This window comes from Bombina bombina, chromosome 10 (genome assembly GCF_027579735.1).
Source record: "Bombina bombina isolate aBomBom1 chromosome 10, aBomBom1.pri, whole genome shotgun sequence".
NCBI classification, from domain to species: Eukaryota; Metazoa; Chordata; class Amphibia; order Anura; family Bombinatoridae; genus Bombina; species Bombina bombina.
This window is the reverse complement of record NC_069508.1, coordinates 179,340,936-179,362,972: the sequence shown is the minus strand read 5'-3', so window position 1 is coordinate 179,362,972 and position 22,037 is coordinate 179,340,936. Positions and strand designations below refer to the sequence as shown.

The 22,037-nt window shown below is 38.2% G+C and overlaps 1 protein-coding gene across 1 annotated transcript in view; it reads left to right on the top strand.

The window, feature by feature from the left end:
- Positions 1-2,876: 2,876 nt before the first annotated feature.
- The window catches only part of BEST4 (bestrophin 4), a 59,208-nt gene continuing 40,047 nt past the window's right edge, over positions 2,877-22,037 (top strand). The window contains exons 1-3 of the mRNA XM_053694054.1: positions 2,877-3,028; positions 20,729-21,057; positions 21,823-21,977. Coding sequence (XP_053550029.1) covers positions 2,877-3,028; positions 20,729-21,057; positions 21,823-21,977 — 636 coding nt within the window. The remainder of the gene's footprint in view (positions 3,029-20,728; positions 21,058-21,822; positions 21,978-22,037) is intronic.

The window sequence follows — 22,037 nt, the reverse complement described above, 5'->3', positions numbered from 1 at the left end:
CTACAACTGATTTCATTAAGATAATACAGACAAAAAAATGGAAAAAACAATACTTTTATGAGAGTGAGAAAAGTAAAACGCTTTTTGGTGAGAACATGCAATATAATGTATCCCATAATGAGTTATGGCTGATTGCCCTGCTATTCTAATGATAGGCAATAAATCAGAGTATAATCACAGCCAGAGCATAGTATATAAATGTTATTGCACCCACAAGGCTGGTTGTTTCTTTCTATGTCACTCTCAGCACACAGGTAAGTGTCTCTGTTATATGTAAGGAGATAGATGATAGATAGATAGATAGATAGATAGATAGATAGATAGATAGATAGATAGATACTGTATATAGATAAATAGATAAATCGATAGATAGATAGATAGATAGATAGATAGATAGATAGATAGATAGATAGATAGATAGATAGATAGATAGATAGATAGATAGATAGATAGATAGATAGATAGATAGATAGATGGTAGATAGATTGATAGATAGATAGATAGATAGATAGATAGATACTGTATATAGATGATAGATAGATAGATAGATAGATATTGTATATAGATTAGATAGATAGATAGATAGATAGATAGATAGATAGATAGATAGATAGATAGATGATAGATAGATAGATAGATAGATAGATAGATAGATAGATAGATAGATACTGTATATAGATAGATAGATAGATAGATAGATAGATAGATAGATACTCTATATAGATATATAGATAGATGATAGATAGATAGATAGATAGATAGATAGATAGATAGATAGATAGATAGATAGAAACTGTAAATAGACAGACAGATATTTGAAAAAATATAGAATGCAAATCTAGTGATTGCCATAGAAATACATTTATAGTGCTAAACAAATTGCCTCTTTCCTTTTCATTTACATTTGAGCCTAAATAGAAAGCAATTTTCTTTGTTAACTCAAATCACTCAATTATTTTAAATTAAATGATCCAGGACCATTTGAAATCAAAATATTTAGGAGTAAATAAAAATCTATTAATAAAATGTTTTAATTTAAAAATAAAGGTGCAAATTCTCATTATGAAACATTTAAAAGACTGTATTTTAGACTATATTGGAAATGTATTTAATATTGATTAATTGTACTTTTGAGAAATTTAATTTATTTTCAGATTGTCATATTTCTATAAGAAACAGTTATTTTTTATATAAAGCTTAATATAGTTTAAAAAACATGTTGCTTGTAAGTTATTTATTTCATGAAGACTTTACTGCATTTAATGGACAGAACCACATTATGGACCAGTTTACGAGTGGAACACAAACGTTTGTGCTCGAGCGATAAGGGGTTTATGGTGGGGGTTTGTGCTCATCAAGCTTACCGCTGTTATTACAAATTGAAAGTAAAGGCGATCGCTTGAGTGCAATTGTGATTTACGCTAGAATGATTACTGTGACTTCAGAGCTCTGGTTAACTATTTTGTCAAACATAAAAGTTGCACAAAACACATTACAAAATATAGTTACACTGATAATAACACCATGTAATACAATTATTTTAAAAAAATATTGCACACAAAAGATATAATGGCTCTATAATTTAAAAAGGCAGGCAAGGGCTTTAACATTAAGATACCTACATATACATGTCTAAAGATGTACATATATGTGTGTGTACATATATGAGTGTGTGTTGGGTGTGTGTATATATGTATTTACAAACATATACACATATAAACAAATAGATACTTATGTACACATATATATATAGGAGTGCATTGGAGCCCTTTGCAATTAAGAAGATGAAAACATGTAAAATCATATTTATGCAATATTTATATTTAATAAAGTGTTATAATGTATATTTGCTGGACCAAAAAAAACACATCAGATATATGTAGAAATATGTATTTATGAATAAATAGAATATATTTTGTTATTCGAAGAACATTGAAATGTGAACTATTCAAATTTTCATGTAGAGTTAGCACAAATGACAATATGAGATCAGGATTGCACAAGAGTGGGATGTTAGGTTTTTTTTTTTTTTACACTGTTTTTCTCCATTGACTTCTATGAGTAATACATCAACGCACACGCAATATTCTAACTTCTGCTTTTTGCGTTTGTCGGGTTAGCACAAGAGTGAAAACAGTTTGCTTTCAACTTGTAATATGAGCGCACCCAGATAAGTGCAAAAACCATACTTCTAGCTCAATTAACGCTTGAGCTGAAGTGTTAATTTGCACTCCACTTGTAATCTGGCGCTATAAGTGAAATGTAAACATGTGGCAGTTTCTTGAGCCACAGAAATATATATATATGCACAATGAGATTAAGTTTATAATGTGGTTTTGAAAGGTCTCAAATATATGTATGAATAAATCAATAGAGATAGATAGATAGATAGACAGACAGATAAATAGATAGATGATAGATAGATAGATAGATGATAGTAGATAGGTAGATAGATAGATAGATAGATAGATAGATAGATAGATAGATAGATAGATAGATAGATAGAATGTACAATTTTAAATAACTTCCCAATTTACTTCTATTATACCAATTTGCTTAATTCTGTTGGTAACCATTGTTAAAGAGCAGCAATGCACTACTGGGAAGTAGTTGAACATATCAGGTGAGCCAATGTCAAGAGGCATATGTATGCAGCTACCAATCAGCAGCTAGCTCCCAGTAGTGGGTTACTGATCATGAGCCTACCTAGGTATGCTTTAAAGTAAACTATTCCAAGAAAATAAAGAAAATTTGATAATAAAAGTTAAATTAAATGTAGTTAAAGTTACTTGCTCTATCCAAATCATAAAAGAAAATTTTGGAATTTCATGTCCCTTTAATATGCATCTTGTACTGTGTACCTGGCAGGAGTGAGAATGACCGTCTCCTACACTCTGAAAGTGGCCAACGCCCGCTTTGGGGGCTTCTCCAAGTTGCTCTTTCGGTGGAAAGGAAGTATCTACAAACTATTGTACAAGGATTTCATCGTCTTTGTGTCTCTATATGCCATGCTGAGTGTGATGTACAGGTGAGATGCACATCAAGCTGGTGGGTACCACATGATCTCGTTGTTGGCAGAAATGTATTTCTTGGCTGTAGCAATAAAATAAGATGCTTCCTACTAAGGGCTTGCTTCCATTGAGTCATAAAAAATGTACCATTTTAGTACCAGGTTTCCTTTGGAATATTTTGCGCATTGCGTGCAGTTGCTATTTTCGTGTAGGTGTAAGTTAACGTTGTGTTAATGCTTCCATCCAGCGTCAGATTTCTTGAAAATTAATTAGTTTCTATGGTAACCCGACCTTACACTATAAAATTTACGTTTAACAACTGCGCTCCTTACCTGTGATCACCTCTAAAAAGAAACAAAAACAAAGATACAATTATTTATAATACATTTTTTTTTTAACTATAAGCAAATACTATTTTTTATTATAATTATGTTTTCCACTTTATTAATATATGTAAAATGTATTGCTGCCCTAGGCATAGGTCTAGTTGAATTCTGTAGATATATGCTTATATATATTGTTATATGTAAATACATACTGATATTTCCATAAGAACATAATTGTAACTATTCCTATACATGGGACAATTCCGGCAAATGTACAGTATCCCACAAAAGTGAGTGCAACCCTCACATTTTTGTAAATATTTTATTATATCTTTTCATGTGACAACACAGAAGAAATGACACTTTGCTACAATGTAAAGTAGTGAATGTACAGCCTGTCTAACAGTGTAAATTTGATGTCCCATCAAAATAACTCAACACACAGCCATTAATGTCTAAACCATTGGCAACAAAAGTACACCCCTAAGCCTCATGGCAAAGAACTCTCTGAGTATCTGAAAAAAGAATTGTTGCTCTACATTGTTGCTCTACATAAAGATGGCCTAGGCTATAAGAAGATGACCAAAACCCTGAAACTGACATGCAGCACGGTGGGCAAGACCATACAGTGGTTTCACAGGACAGGTTACACTCAGAACAGGCCTTGCCATGGTCGACCAAAGAAGTTGAGTGCACCTGCTCCAAGTCATATGCAGAGGTTGTCTTTGGGAAATAGATGTATGAGTGCTGCCAGCATTGCTGCAGAGGTTGAAGGGGTGGGGGGTCAGCCTGTCAGTACTCAGACCATACGCCGTACACTGCATCAAATTGGTCTGCATGGCTGTTGTCCCAGAAGGAAGCCTCTTCTAAAGATGATGCACAAGAAAGCCTGCAAACAGTTTGCTGAAGACAAGCAGACTAAGGACATGGATTACTGGAACCATGTCCTGTGGTCCGATGAGACCAAGATAAACTTATTTGGTTCAGATGGTGTCAAGCGTGGGGCAGCAACCAGGTGAGGAGTACAAAGACAAGTGTGTCCTGCCTACAGTCAAGCATGGTGGTGGGAGTGTCATGGTCTGGGCCTGCATGAGTGCTGCCGGCACTGGGGAGCTACAGTTCATTGAGGGAACCATAAATGCCAAAATGTACTGTGACATACTGAAGCAGAGCATGATCCCCTCCCATTGGAGAATGGGCCGCAGGGCAGTATTCCAACATGATAACGACCCCAAACACACCTCCAAGATGGCCACTAAGGAAGCTGAGGGTAAAGGTGATGGACTGGCCAAACATGTCTCCAGACCTAAACCCTATTGAGCATCTGTGAGGCATCCTCAAACGGAAGGTGGGGGAGCTCACGGTCTTGAACATCCACCAGCTCTGTGATGTCGTCGTGGAAGAGGACTCCAGTGGCAACCTGTGAAGCTCTGGTGAGTTCCATGCCCAAGAGGGTTAAGGCAGTGCTGGAAAATAATGGTGGCCACACAAAATATTGACACTTTGGGCCCAATTTGGACATTTTCACTTAGGGGTGTACTTACTTTGTTGCCAACGGTTTAGACATTAGTGGCTGTGTGGTGAGTTATTTTGAGAGGACAGCAAATTTACGCTGTTATTCAGGCTGTACACTCACTACTTTACATTGTAGCAAAGTGTAATTTCTTCAGTGTTGTCACATGAAAAGATATAATAAAATATTTACAAAAATGTGAGGGGTGTACTCACTTTTGTGGGATACTGTATATGCGTGTGTGTATGTATGTATGTATGTATATGTGTGTGGGTGTGTGTATATATATGCATGTGTGTGTGTGTGTATGTATATGCATGTGTGTGTGTATGTATATGCATGTGTGTGTGTGTGTGTATGTATATGCATGTGTGTTTGTGTGTATATGCATGTGTGTGTGTGGGTGTATGTATATGCATGTATGTGTGTGTATGTATATGCATGTATGTCTGTGTATATATGCATCTGTGTGTGTGTATGTATATGCATGTGTGTGTGTATGTATATGCATGTGTGATAATGTAAAGATAGTTGATATCCCTCCAAGTTCAACCCATTTCAATGGGCTTGGGGCTTCAAAGAACAAAGCCATCAAGTTCATATTCAAACATAAACCTAAAGGAACAAGTTCCCTTTCATTGTTACTGGTATAACAAGTCATTGAAAACCCATGAAAGGGACATGAAACCCCAATATGTTCTTATTTGATTCAGATAGAGGATGCAATTTTAAACACATTCACAATTTATATCTATTAACAAATTTTCTTTGTTTTCTTTGTGCCCTTTGTTGAATAAATCTCAGGAGCGTGCACATGTCTGTAACACCAGGGGCCCGATCCGATATGCAGCGTTGCACGCAAAAGCCGGCGACGCCAGATTTTGCGCAATTTTTGTATCACATATACGCGTATCATACAAGTTACGCGCGTATATTTCACCCTTCGGACGTATTTTTTTTACCCATAGACTAACATAGAACTACGCGCAATTTGGTATCCAATATACAGTGTAAGGACTTTCAGAAAATCTACTCCATTCTCATTTCGTCACAAATTGCAGGCGCAGGAGCCTTTGCACTGACTAAAAAAACCAACGTAACTCCCTGGAAGCCTTAACAAACACATACATTTAAGCAGCATCTCAAGGTTAAAGGACAGTATACTATGATATTGCTTTTTTTAAGGTTTATTTGTGCATTTGAAATAGTTTCAAGCCACAACATAATCAAATGGATTGAGCTTGTAGGTACTTTATCACATTGTGGACATATACTTGCTTATTTACTTTAAATTGGATTACCTTCATCTCTTTAGAACCCACTGGAGTGTAATTTATTTTAATGCTAACACAGCTTGGCACTGATGCCAAAATATATAAAGGGACAGTCAAGTCCAAAGAAAACCTTCTTCTTTTAAATAGGGCATTTTATTTCAAACTACTTTCAGATTTAATTAGAACACCTGCTTTGTTCTCTTGGTATTCTTAGTTGAAAGCAAAACCTAGGATGGCTCATATGATCAAGACCTTCTTGAAGGGTGCCTCTTTGCAATTGTGTCAAACCAATCACAGACACCACAACCTCTCACCTGCAGACTTAAAACACCTGATAATGCCCACCCTATCAGTAACATCACTACTATATATACCAATGTGTCAATTTATATTGGATGTGATATACATTGATTTACATCTTACAAGTGAATATTACTATATGTACCCTTCAGAAACAACTATTGTGGATGTGAGTTATAGTACAAGAACATGTCATAAACAGGATAATATTACCTTTTTGGGGCCATTTTCCACACAGGCCTTATTATATGTTTTAACAATATTAGTGTACTAAAACACACCTCACATGGATGTGGATGACAATTATATAGTAAATAACAGAGGACAAGATTTATGGTGAACTATAAGAATATTTATTTCTTTTTTGGCTTCTTGGATGAGGGAGCTGATGTGGCTGTAGTGGATTGCCTTGTTCTCCTGGTTTGAGAAGATTCTTCGGTTTCTGCTGGTGTGCTGGCCACAGATGATAGGCTGGTGGCAGTGTCCTGCTGGTGTGTAAAGTGCTCAACCAACACACCCAAGAGTTGATTTTGTTCCCGCCATCTATTGTCCATCTGTATCTGCATATCAGACAGAATTCTCATCATCTGCGACTGGTTTTGAACAATTCCATTTAATGATGCTGCCATGTCCCTCTGCAGCTCTATGCTACGCTTGAGTAACCTCTCTTGGCTCCTGTGAAACCTCTGTTGGCCTCTTTGTCTGCTCTCGCAGCATGTTATGAGCCTCCTCTGGACTGAAATGTATTCCTCACCCAGGGGAGAATACAGTGCATCCACAGGCTCTTCAGCAGCAGGGCTTCTAGGTGCATGAGGTGCAGGTCCAGCTGATTCTGCTGGTGCTGGTGGGACATCCTCAGCTGCATCTGCTGGTGCTGGTGGGACATCCTCAGCTGATTCTGCTGGTGGGACATCCTCAGCTGCATCTGCTGGTGCTGGTGGGACATCCTCAGCTGAATCTGCTGGTGGGACATCCTCAGCTGCATCTGCTGGTGCTGGTGGGACATCTTCAGCTGCATCTGCTGGTGTTTGAGTAATTCCAGCTATATTCTCATCTGCAGATGGTGGAACTCTCCCAAGGGAAGAGGATGGTGGAGCTCTCCCAAGGGAAGAGGATGGTGGAGCTCTCAGGGTGGATTGGTAGTCCCATTGATGAGCAGTGTGTGACCACTCAGCCTTTCCAGTTTGCACTTCTTGTGACATACCTTGTGTGTAAAATCCATGACTGCCCTGATATTGTGTTGGGGGGTAAAGACATGGACCCTTTGTGGCTGACTTGGCTCCCCCTCAAAGCCAAAAGAAGAATATTCCTCTGGCTAGGGGTCATATGTCAATGGTGGTGGCATCACTTCCGGGTTCTCTACTGAAGCCATCCAACCCTGCTCATGCCTGGGAGCATAATGTTCACGTTGTTGCCTGAAGACTGGTGGTGGCTGCATGCCTGTGACTGGTGGTGGTGGTGGAGGTGGCTGCATGCCTGTGACTGGTGGTGGTGGTGGAGGTGGCAGCATGCCTGTTTGTATCCTTGTGACAGGAGGTTCTGTGGAGGAGTCAAATGATGAGAGGGATTAGTACAGTCATATATATGTCCATGTGGGCATACAATGTACATTGATACATGCTAGGGCCTATACTCATTCTCATGTCAAACTCTATAACATGCATGTGCACAATGTGATTTGTGATATGAGGGATTTTAATCTGCACAGTATACAGGTATGTGTTTCATACAATAGTTATGTGTACATGTCAATGATGGAAAAAATGTGTTCTTTAAGTGACACTATGGTCACACAATTTACTTTAGCCTGATGTAGGCACAGAACCTGCTTTCTGAGCTAAAAGTATTGTGATGGCTATAGTTTACTGAAAACTCTACATGTGGCTTGTGGCCTGTGTTACTCTGAGACATGTTAGTATTGCACTATTCCACCTCATATCATGAATTGCATTGTTTTAAGTAGCATTAATGTGAAATATAATTGTAGATGTTTTTGTTAGTAGGCCAAATACCATGCTCCTCATTGTGTACATGAATGTGTGACATTAAAGGATGTTATATCTCAAATACATATCATACTGGTGTGTGGGATGTTACTCACCAGCATGATGTGCTGTGGTTGCAACCCCTGAGTCACAAGCCCCTGGAAGTCCACGGACTGCTGTGATACTCAGGGACCTGCGTATCATCTCCTGCCAGGTGTTGTATTCTGTGTCCAGGGGTGGACCACCGCCTGTTCCCCTCTGATGCATGGCTTCCTGCCCCATCTTCTCTTTCACCTGCCTCTTACAGTCATTCCACCTTTTTTTAAGGCACTCAACAGTCCTCCTCTGCGGGGCCACACTGTTGATGGCATCCTCTACCGCCAACCATGCCATTTTATGCCTTCTGGCAACGCCTTTGCTCTTCTCCTGGCAAAAGAGGGCACTGTGGTTGTCCATGATGGCCTGGACTAGGGCAACATTCTCATCGAATGAGAAGTTAGGACATCTCATCCTCTCATCCTCTGTGGACACCTGGCTTGCTCCCTGCGATGTCCCTGCTGTGGGTTCCTCCCTATACTTTCCCTCCTCCCCCCTTCTGTCCCCATGTGCACCCTCTGTCCCTCTCCTTTATGTGCCTGGTCTCTGGGGCTCTCGGGCATCTCCCCTTCCATCATTCCTTCTAGCTCTCCCTCTCCCCACTCCCCTTACTCCCTGACGGGGACCCCGCTGCTCCTCCTGTCCTCTACAATACTCCTCTCCCTGCCACTCCTCTCCCCTCCTCCCCTCCACCCTACCTCTCCCTGCCATCCTCACACTACACACACTCACACTCACTCCCAGTTCAATCACACACAATCACAACCAAACACTCAGCCTATCACACTGTAAAATTGAAATAAAATGTGTGAGGTGTTATTTTGTATATGTATGTATGCAAAATGTGTGCAATATGTAAAAATATGTGTAAGTGTACAAGCTTAATCAAACAACAATGCGACCTAACTAACTCCTCTGTTTGCGCCTCTCTCTCTACTCTGACTAATCCTCCACTCCACTGTAGTTGGCTGTAGCTCAACGAACCATCCAAACACACTGAAGAAAATGGCGGCTTGCGCATGGGTTTATATATGACTTTTGAATAGCGTAATTACGTGGCGCATTTTTAGATGGAGTCGCGGGTGATTTTTACAAGTGTTAGCCTAATTTGCATAAAACTACTCTTTATTGAGACTTTACATGGACAAAATACAGGCGTAAGTTAATTTCGACGAGTAAAATGTGTATTTGCGCACTTTTCAGAAGAACGCCAGTTTGTCCTACTTACACCACTTTAGCATCTAACGGCGCCCTATAAGTAATACCCCGATGTGCGAGGTGAAATTACGGGCGGCGCAGGATATCTCGCTTGCACTGAAAACTACGTTGTATATCGGATCGCGCCCTATATGTTTTGCAAGAATGTTATCCATTTGCAAGAGCACTAGATGGCAGCACTATTTCCTGCCATGTAGTGCTCCAGATGCCTACCTAGGTATCTCTTCAACACAGAATATCATGGCAACTATGAAAATGTAATAAAATAAGTAAATTGGAATTTTTTTTAAAATTGTTAGTATTCTCTGGGGGGTAGTTATCAACGTGTCAACTTTCCTGCCTTCGCCGGCCCAATACGCCCGCCTAAGCTCGCCTCACATCGCCGCCGGCGGACCAGCAAAAAATTCGCCTAAGTTATCAAATAAAGCTGTCAAAAAGCCGCGCACCAAGTACGGGGCGATGAGCAGCGGACTGTGAGAGTTATCACTCATCCGATCTCGCTGCTCTTCGGCTTTTTCACAGCTTTATTGCTAGCCTGTCACTAAGCACTCACACTAAACTGCACTGTTCTACCCCCTATACCAGCGCCCCCGGAGCCCCCCGCAACTAAATAAAGTTACTAACCCCTAAACCGCCGCTCCTAGACCCTGCCGCAACTCTTAGAAATGTATTAACCACTAAACCGCCGCTCCTAGACCCTGCCGCAACTCTTATAAATGTATTAACCACTAAACCGCCGCTCCTAGACCCTGCCGCAACTCTGATAAATGTATTAACCACTAAACCGCTGCTCCTAGACCCTGCCGCAACTCTTATAAATGTATTAACCACTAAACCGCCGTTCCTAGACCCTGCCGCAACTCTGATAAATGTATTAACCCCTAAACCGCCGCTCCCAGAGCCCACCGCAAGCTACTCTATACATATTAACCCCTAAACCGCCGCTCCCGGAGCCCACCGCAAGCTACTCTATACATATTAACCCATAAACCCGCCGCTCCCCCGGAGCCCACCGCAACTATAATATATGTATTAGCCCCTAAACCGCCGCTCCCGGAGCCCACTGCAACTATAGTATATGTATTAACCCCTAAACCGCCGCTCCCAGACCCTGCCACAACCTATATTAAATTTATTAACCCCTAATCTGCCCCCCCTACACCGTTGCCACCTATAATACATTTATTAACCCCTATCCTGCCCCACACTACACCGCCGCCACTGTAATAAATTTATTAACCCCCTAAACCTAAGTCTAACACTAACCCTAACACCCCCCTAACTTAAATATTAATTAAATAAATCTAAATAATATTTATATTATGAACTAAATTAATCCTATTTAAAACTAAATACTTACCTTTAAAATAAACCCTAATATAGCTACAATATAAATAACAATTATATTGTAGCTATCTTAGGATTTATTTTTATTTTACAGGTAACTTTCAATTTATTTTAACTAGGTACAATAGCTATAAATAGTTATTAACTATTTAATAGCTTACCTAGCTAAAATAAAGATAAATTAACCTGTAAAATAAAAAATAACCTAAGTTACAATTACACCTAACACTACACTATACTTTAATAAATTATTCCTATTTAAAACTAAATACTTACCTGTAAAATAAACCCTAAGATAGCTACAATGTAATTAATAATTACATTGTAGCTATCTTAGGATTTATATTTATTTTACAGCTAACTTTGTATTTATTTTAGCTAGTTAGAATAGTTATTAAATAGCTATTAACTATTTAATAACTACCTAGCTAAAAGAAATACAAAATTACCTGTAAAATAAATCCTAACCTAGGTTACAATTAAACCTAACACTACACTATCTTTAAATTAATTAAATAAATTAACTACAAATAACTACAATTAAATACAATTACATAAACTAACTAAAGTACACAAAAAAAAAGCAGTTACAAAAAATAAAAAAAATAAGTTACAAACATTTTAAAAATATTACAACAATTTTAAGCTTCTTACACCTAATCTAAGTCCCCCTAATAAAATAACAAAGCCCCCCAAAATAAAAAAAATGCCCTACCCTATTCTAAATAAAAAAGGTCAAAGCTCTTTTACCTTACCTAGCCCTTAAAAGGGCCTTTTGTGGGGGCATGCCCCAAAGAATTCAGCTCTTTTTGCCTGTAAAAGAAAAATACAACCCCCTCCCAACATTAAAACCCACCACCCACATACCCCTAATCTAACCCAAACCCCCCTTAAAATAACCTAACACTAATCCCCTGAAGATCATCCTACCTTTAGTCGTCTTCACTCAGCCGAGCAGCGATGGAACCGAAGAGGAGACCCGGAGCGGCAGAAGTGATCCTCCAAGCGGCGCTGAAGAAATCTTCCATCCGATGAAGTGATCCTCCAAGCGGCGCTGAAGAACTCTTCCATCCGGGCGATGTCATCTTCCAAGAGGCGCTGAAGAAGTCTTCTATCCAGGCGATGTCATCTTCCAACCCGGGTCTTCAATCTTCATCCCGCCGACGCGGAACATCCTTCTTTACCGACGGACTACCGACGAATGAAGGCTCCTTTAAGGGACGTCATCCAAGATGGCGTCCCTTCAATTCCGATTGGCTGATAGGATTCTATCAGCCAATCGGAATTAAGGTAGGAAAAATCTGATTGGCTGATTGATTAAGGACTGTTAAGGTAAAAGAGCTTTGAACTTTTTTTAATTTAGAATAGGGTAGGGCATTTTTTTATTTTGGGGGGCTTTGTTATTTTATTAGGGGGCTTAGATTAGGTGTAAGTAGCTTAAAATTGTTGTAATATTTTTAAAATGTTTGTAACTTATCTTTTTTTTTTGTACTTTAGTTAGTTTATGTAATTGTATTTAATTGTAGTTATTTGTAGTTAATTTATTTAATTCATTTAAAGATAGTGTAGTGTTAGGTTTAATTGTAACTTAGGTTAGGATTTATTTTACAGGTAATTTTGTATTTCTTTTAGCTAGGTAGTTATTAAATAGTTAATAACTATTTAATAACTATTCTAACTAGCTAAAATAAATACAAAGTTACCTGTTAAATAAATATAAATCCTAACATAGCTACAATGTAATTATTAATTACATTGTAGCTATCTTAGGGTTTATTTTACAGGTAAGTATTTAGTTTTAAATAGGAATAATTTATTAAAGTATAGTGTAGTGTTAGGTGTAATTGTAACTAAGTTATTTTTTTATTTTACAGGTTAATTTCTCTTTATTTTAGCTAGGTAAGCTATTAAATAGTTAATAACTATTTAATAGCTATTGTACCTAGTTAAAATAAATTGAAAGTTACCTGTAAAATAAAAATAAATCCTAAGATAGCTACAATAGAATTATTATTTATATTGGTAGCTATATTAGGGTTTATTTAAAGGTAAGTATTTAGTTTTAAATAGGATTAATTTAGTTCATAATAGAAATATTATTTAGATTTATTTAATTAATATTTAAGTTAGGGGGGGTGTTAGGGTTAGTGTTAGACTTAGGTTTAGGGGTTAATAAAATTATTACAGTGGCGGCGGTGTAGTGGGGGGCAGGATAGGGGTTAATAAATGTATTATAGGTGGCGACGATGTAGGGGGGGCAGATTAGGGGTTAATAAATTTAATATAGGTTCTGGCAGAGTCCGGGAGCGGCGGTTTAGGGGTTAATACATATATTATAGTTGCGGTGGGCTCCGGGAGCGGCGGTTTAGGGGTTAATACATATATTATAGTTGTGGTGGGCTCTGGGAGCGGCGGTTTAGGGGTTAATATGTATAGCGTAGCTTGCGGTGGGCTCCGGGAGCGGCGGTTTAGGGGTTAATATGTATAGAATAGCTTGCGGTGGGCTCCGGGAGCGGCGGTTTTCGGGGGTAATAACTTTATTTAGTTGCGGCGGTGTAGGGGGGGCAGATAAGTGGTGTTTAGACTCGGGGTACATGTTAGGGTGTTAGGTGTAGACAGCTCCCATAGGAATCAATGGGATGTCTGGCAGCAGCGAACTTGTACTTTCGCTATGGTCAGACTCCCATTGATTCCTATGGGATCCGCCGCCTCCAGGGTGGCGGATTCAAAACCATCTACGCTGGGCCGGAAAAGTGCCGAGCGTACCTGCTAGTTTTTTGATAAGTTGCAAAAGTAGTCAGATTGTTCCGTACTTGTGTGCGGTACATCTGGAGTGACGTATGAATCGATCTGTGTCGGACTGAGTCCGGCGGATCGAAGTTTACGTCACAAAATTCTACTTTTGCCGGTCTGTAGCCTTTGATAACTAAGGCGAATTAGCCTCGCCACAAATACGCTGCGGAATTCCAGCGTATTTGAGGTTGACGGCTTGATAACTAGGCCCCTCTGTCTGAATCACACAAAAAAAATTTTGGGTTCCATATCCCTTTAAGGGGAATAAAGTTTTACAGTGCACTACCCCTTTAATGCTCATAAGAGTGTTAAATCACGGTTATGTTTGAAGTGCTGGCTGCAATGCACTGTGCAGTTTACTAACAATAAGAGGGTTAACTCACTGTTTTGTGTGTTAATAGCAAAATAGGTGTTAATTACTTGGCCTGTGTGTGTTATTGGTAATAGACATTAAATAACTATTAAGCTTGACATTTCAACAACGTATAAAATGTTTCATTATTGCAAGTGAAACATGATTGCAATGTACATTCATTATTTACTTTGCTGTTAAAAACATCTAAAAATGGTGCTGTTTTACTTTTCTCCCCTGGAGGTTTGGGTTAATACTTTTAGGCAATTTAGATAAGCTTTTGTTTACTTCACCCTCCCCCTGAAATCCTCAGCAGTCACATGTTTGTAAAGGGTGGATTATCAGTTTTGCATCAACAATCATGAAATGGGAATCATTCTTTGCAACAGTAACTAAGTTTAATCAGTGCTAAACCACCTTAAAAGGACATTAAACCTAATATTTTTCTTTTCACGTTCAGGACAGAGCACACAAATGTAAACAACTTTCCAATGTACTTCTTTTAACTAATTTCCTCCGTTCTCTTGGTATCTTTTGTTGCAAAGTATATACAGATAGGCTCAGGAGCTAGGAGCTAGCTACCGATTGGTTAACCAATTTGTTCAGCTCGTTCCCAGTAGTGCATTGCTTCTTCAAGATAAGATTCCAAGAGAATGAAGGAAAATTTATAAAAGAAGTAAATTGGAAAGTTCTTTACATATGTTTGCTCTATCTGAATTATGAAAGAAAATATTTGATTTTAATGTCCCTTTAAAGGGATAGAAAAGTAAAAATTAAACTTGCATGATTCAGATACAGAATGTAATTTTAAGACACTTTTATAGTCACTTTTCTTTTCAAATGTGCTTCGTTCCTTTGGTATCCCTTGTTGAAAATGATTACGCACATATCCTATACAAGTTGGAGCTATCTGCTGATTAGAGCCTGCACACATTTGTCTCTTATGATTGGCTAACAATCGGCTAGATTACGAGTTTTGTGTTAGGAGCTATGTGATGCTAACGAGCAGTTTTTTCTCACCGCTCACTTACCTACAGCGCTGGTATTACAGGTTTTTACAAACCCGGTGTTAAAAGGCAAGAAATGAGCGTAGAGCAAAATTTTGCTCCATACCACACTCCAATACCAGTGCTGATTAAGTCAGCAGTGAGCTGGTGTAACATGCTCATGCACGATTTCCCCATAGACATCAATGGGGAGAGCCGGCTGAGAAAAAGTCTAACACCTGCAAAAAAGCAGTGTAAAGCTCCGTAACGCAGCCCCATTGATTCCTATGGGGGAAACACATTTTATGTTTACACATAACACCCTAACATGAACCCGAGTCTAAAACACCCCTAATCTTACACTTATTAACCCCTAATCTGCCGCTCCGGACACAGCCGCCAACCTACATTATATTTATTAACCCCTAATCCTGCTGCCCCCAATGTCGCTGCAAACCTACCTACACTTATTAACCCCTAATCTGCCGCCCCCCCCAACTTCGCCGCGGGGTCCATCTTCAAGACATCCAACGCGGAGCATCCTCTTCAAACGACGGCTTCTTCTTAATGAATATCTCTTTAAAGGACCAGTCAACACAGTAGATTTGCATAATCAACAAATGCATGATAAGAAGACAATGCAATAGCAGTTAGTCTGAACTTCAAATGAGTAGTAGATTTTTGTTAAATAAATTGCAAAGTTATGTATATTTCCACTCCCCCTGTATCATGTGACAGTCATCTGCCAATCGCAAATGCATATACGTATATGCAGTGAATTCTTGCACATGCTCAGTAGGAGTTGGTGACTCAAAAAAAAAAAAAGACTGTGCACATTTTGTTAATGGAAGTAAATTGGAAAGTTGTTTAAAATTGCATGCTGTATCTGAATCATTGAAGTTTTATTTTGACTTGAATGTCCCTTTAAGTGACGTCACCCAAGTTGGCATCCCTTAGATTCAGATTGGCTGATAGAATTCTATCAGCCAATCGGAATTAAGGTAGAAAAAAATCCTATTGGCTGATGCAATCAGCCGATAGGATTGAGCTGGCATTCTATTGGCTGTTCCAATCAGCCAATAGAATGGCAAGCTCAATCATATTGGCTGATCCAATCAGCCAATAGGATTCTTTCTACCTTAATTCTGATTGGCTGATAGAATTCTATCAGCCAATCAGAATCTAAGGGGCGCCATCTTGGATTTAGTTAATTTATTTAATTGTAGTGTATTGTTAAGTGTTATTGTAACTTAGGTAGGTTTTATTTTACAGGTCAATTTGTATTTATTTTAGTTAGGTAGTTATTAAATAGTTAATAACTATTTAATAACTATTCTACCTAGTTAAAATAAATACAAACTTGCCTGTAAAATAAAAATAAACCCTTTGATAGCTACAATGTAACTATTAGTTCTATTATAGCTAGCTTAGGGTTTATTTATAGGTAAGTAATTAGTTTTAAATAGGAAATAATTTAGTTAATTATAGTAATTTTCTTTAGATTTATTTAAATTATATTTAGGTTAGGGGGTGTTAGGGTAGACTTAGATTTAGGGGTTAATACATTTAATATAGTGGCAGCGACGTTGGGGACGGCAGATTAGGAGTTAATAAGTAAATGTAGGTGACGGCGATGTTAGGGGGTGGCAGATTAGGGGTTAATAATATTTAACTAGTGTTTGTGAGGCGGTAGTGCGGCGGTTTAGGGGTTAATATGTTTATTCTAGTGGCAGCGATGTCCGGAGCAGCAGATTAGGGGTTAAAATTTTTATTATAGTGTTTGCAATGCAGGAGGGCCTCGGTTTAGGGGTTAATAGGTAGTTTATGGGTGTTAATGTACTTTTTAGAACTTTAGTTATGAGTTTTATGCTACAGCGTTGTACCATAAAACGAAGTCCTACTGAAGAATGAAGGTTCCTTTAAATGACGTCATCCAAGATGGCGTCCCTTCAATTCCGATTGGCTGATAGAATTCTGGCAAGCCTGCGGAGCTTGATAGATAGGCCCCTAAGTGTTATTGCATTGTCTTTTTATCACACATTTGTTGATTATGCAAAGCTACTGTATTTACAGGTCATGGTTACTGGTTGATAGAAACAACTCTTATGGCTGTATTGGTAGACAGGGTTTATCCTGTAAAACTATAGGAAGAAAAAAATTAATTATTCAGACAGTAAAATCAAAATTAAACTTTTATAATTCCGATTGAGCATGTCATTTTAAACATCTTTCCAATTTACTTTGCCAATTTTGCTTAGTTCTCTTGGTATCCTTTGTTAAAAATTAATCCTAAGTGATCTCAGGAATGTGCACTTGTACTTAGCCATCTGGCAGCAGTGTTTTCAAGAATGTTTAAAACAATGTTATACATAGTTGCAAACTGTGCTGCCATAAAGTTTATGTACCATTCTATGGCAGTTGCATTTGCAACTATGTATAACAATGTTATAAACATGGTTGCAAACACTGCTGCCAGATGGCTAAAGACATGTGTACACTCCTGAGCTCACCTAAGAAAGGTTACCAAGAGAACTTAGCAACATTGGCAATATAAGTCAATTGGAAAGTTGTTTAAAACTGCATGCTCTATCCAATCTGTTTAAGTTTAACCCCTTAATGACCACAATGTACCCTGTATGTCACTGGTCGTTAAGGGTTTTTTCAGGACATAATAGCACAAGTGTAGCAAGAACAGACTATTAATGCTCTCCCTCCAGCAGGCTTTGTGGAATAGAGCAGTCTCAACGCTGGTGACAAGACCGCGCTATAAAACAATCAAGTCCCAAAAAAAGGCCAGTGACATACAGGGTACGTCGCTGGTCCTTAAGGGGTTAAAGGACATGAAACCCCAAAAAATCTTTCATGATTTAGTCAGAGCACACAAATTTAACAACTTTTCCAATGTACTTCTTTTATCTAATTTGCTTTGTTCCTCTTTGCATACTTTGTTTAAAAACTATATAGATAGGCTCAGAAGCTGGGAGCTAGCTACTGATTGGTGGCTGCACATATATACCTCTTGTGATTGGCTTACCAATGTGTTCAGCTAGTTCCCAGTAATGCATTGCTGCTTCTTCAAGAAAGGATTCTACAGAGAATGAAGCAAAATTGATAATAGAAGTAAATTGAAAAGTTGTTTACATATGCATGTTCTATCTAAATCATGAAAGACAATATTTGGGTTTAATGTCTCTTTAAATTTACTTTACAGTCCCTTTAATAAAATGTTATTATACTTTTAAATGTCCTTTAAAAAACAATAAACACCTCTTGTTTTGTGTAAAAAACAAATGCTCGTCCATACAAGGGGTTAAAAAGCAAATTATGTCACTGAAGTTGGCTTAAAAAATGCTTCTGATTTCCAAAATCAACTATTTGATTTGAAGAAAATCTAAGTGACAAAAGTTGCTTTATGGTCTCTCAAGGGCAATTTTTACACAAAATCCAGAGGCGTCCCCTTATATTTTTATTATCTATAAAGTAATGGGGGCCACCATGTCGTGACCTAGGTTACCGTCACTGCTAAGGCCAATTACAATAATAAGTCTCTAGAGTGGAAAAAAACAATGACCATGTTGAATATAGTAGTGTTAAGTTTATAGTTTTACATTTACATTTTTAACAGGAATTTGAAATGCCCACAATTTTCAAAATGAAATCACAGGAAAAGGGGCTAAATTAAATAATTATAGTATATAGCAAACATTTTTTTGTTTGTTTTTTTAATACACATAATTAAATATTTTACATTATAATCTCAAAATATTTACTGCTAAACCTTGAATTAACTATGCAGCATCTAAGTTGTGCCAACATATTGTGTGTGACATTACGGCAGAACTGCTATCTCTTGAACACTTTTGCAAATCCTAATAGGTTTTAACAGTTAAAAGGATATGAAACACAAAAAAAATTGTGATTCAGAGTATACAATTTTATTAAAGTTTTCAATGAACTTTTATTATCAAAATTGTTTTGTTCTAATGGTATTCTTTGTTGAAGAGATACCTAGGTAGGCATCTGGAGCACTACATGGCAGGAAATAGTGTTGCCATCTGCTGCAATATAGTGTTCCAGACACATGCACTCTCCTGAGCTTACTTCCCTGCTTTTCAACAAAAGATACCAAGAGAAAGAAGAACATTTGATAATAGAAGTAAATTAGAAAGTTGTCTTAAATTGCATGCTCTGTCTGAATCATGAATGAAAAATTTGGGTTTCATGTTCCTTTAACCCCTTTGCTAATCAGGAATTTCAGATAACAATGCACAGAATACCGGAGAATTTTTAGGATTTTTGCTATCACTCCATCTAAACAGAAATAGAGCCTTTTATTTTAACCCCTTAATGACTACAATGTACCCTGTATGTCACTGGTCGTTAAGGGTTTTTTCAGGACATAATAGCACAAGTCTAGCAAGAACACGCTATTAATGCCCTCCCTCCAGCAGGCTTTGTGGAATAGAGCAGTCTCAACGCTGGTGGCAAGACCGTGCTATAAAACAATCAAGTCCCAAAAAAAGGCCAGTGACATACAGGGTACGTCGCTGGTCCTTAAGGGGTTAATTTACCTATCAAATTTTTATTTTTTAGTAGACAACCCAAGGTATTGATCTAGGCCCATTTTGGTATATTCCCTGCCACTATTTCACCACCAAATGGCATCATATGAAAAAAACTTTGAGTTTCAATCTGAAATTATTTGCATATCGCTTGTGCAATCATGACACAAAAGGTTATAAAAGCTTCACTGGGATCCCCTTTATTTGAAGATAGCAGACATGCATCAGTTTTCCATTGTTTTTTGGTAATAAAAAGGCCAATTTCCGACAGTGAAGAGGTTTATTAGTTAGCTGGTAAAGGAAATAGACTAATAGTAATATAGTAATCCTTCTTCAATTCTCCCACCTCCCCGATCTCTCCCAAACAGATCTCTAACCCACCTCCCTCCAACTAATGGTGGCCATCTTTGGTACTCAATTTATATCATTTTGAATTAGTGGTCCCCTCGTACCCCTCCCCACGATAGTTATTTAAGGGCCTGCACACCCCATCTCAAACTTTTTATTTAGTGCCCCCTCTCCCCCTTCAAAATATTTTTTTCTACAGTGTAGGGCCCCTCCCTCCCTTCTCCCCTGCTGGGCCATCCAACCGCATCCTGTCTTCCCTACCACACCTGTAGTGATCTGGCAATCTGCCTTCATAGCTGCTGATTGGTGGCTGCACATATACACCTCTTATTATTGGCTTACTGATGTGTTTAGCTAGCTCCCATTAATGCATTGCTGCTCCTTCCATAAAGGATACCAAGATAATTAAGCTTAAATGATAATAAAAGTAAATGGGAAATTTGTTTAAAAGTGTATGCTATATTTGAATGATGAAAGAAAAAAATTGGGTTTCATGTCCCTCTAATCTTTAAAAACAAACAAAAAAACCCTCACCTGTTCCTTTAAATATACTCACTATTATATTTGTTCTCTGGTATGTAACTTGTAGAAGATCTACTAACAAAGGCTTATTGCAGGCACATACTGAAGCACGAACAAAAAGAACTGTTTGAGCAGGTTTCCCTTTACTGCAACCGGTACACAGACCTTATTCCTGTCTCTTTTGTGTTGGGTTTCTACGTTACTCTCATTGTTAACCGTTGGTGGGCTCAGTACACCAATATCCCCCTCCCTGACCAGCTGATGTGTGTAGTGTCTAGCAATGTGCATGGTGGGGATGAGAGAGGCCGCATGCTGCGAAGAACCCTGATGAGATACGCCAACCTGTCCTCCGTGCTCATCCTACGATCTGTCAGCACGCGTGTGCTCAAGAGATTCCCGACTATGGAACATATTGTTGATGCAGGTAAGGTCCGACTTCTGCAGCTTTAGTTGCTCACGATTGTAATTGTATTCATTATATGAAATTAAGCTAAAGGGAAGAAAAAGTCCAAATTAAACTTTCATGGTTCAGAATGATCATTTACCTCTAATATCAAATATACCTATTTCTCTTTATATTCTTTGTAGAAACTTAGCATACTGAGGTAGGCTACAGAGGAACATGCACATGTCTTTGGCACTAAATAGGAACAGTGTTTGGAACGTTTCATGTTCAAGACACCAGAGTCTACCTCATTATGCTCTCATGGAACAATCTAAGTTTCAATAAATGATACAGAGGTAAAGGGGTACATGTATATAAAACAAAATGGTGCTTTAGCAAACACAGGAACATATACTTACAAAATGCAAACATGTTTTAAACTATCCTGTTTTAGATGGAGCAATGAAACAAGTTCACTTTATCTATCTACCTTTGAGTGTTTTCCCCAGTTTGCATGGGCATCTGCAGAAAAATTTCCCTGCCATTATGGCTTTTGAAAAAAGCCTGAAACCATCCCAGAATATAGATTTTCCTGTTATATTGTTTACTAGTTTGAGTAAATTAAATAATTATAATAGTGGCACAAAAAATATGTATTACCTAAGCTTCTATATAGTTTGTTTCACTGAAATTCTGATGGAATAGAATTATAGGATTTGTGTTATAAACACATGGGTTATCTGAGAATGATACACAAGTTATGCACTACTCAGCCTTCCATCTCGTTTTCTGACTTCTCTCCAGGGTTCATGACCCGTGAGGAGCTGAAGAAGTATGAGAGCCTGTGCTCAGACTTTAACAAGTATTGGATCCCTTGTGTGTGGTTCACCAACCTGGCTGCGCAATCGCGAAGAGATGGGCGTGTGAGGGATGACGTGGCACTCAAACTCCTGATGGATGTAAGTCACACACAGGTCTCAATGCACATAATCAACCCTTAGGTGTTCCACTGTGCATCT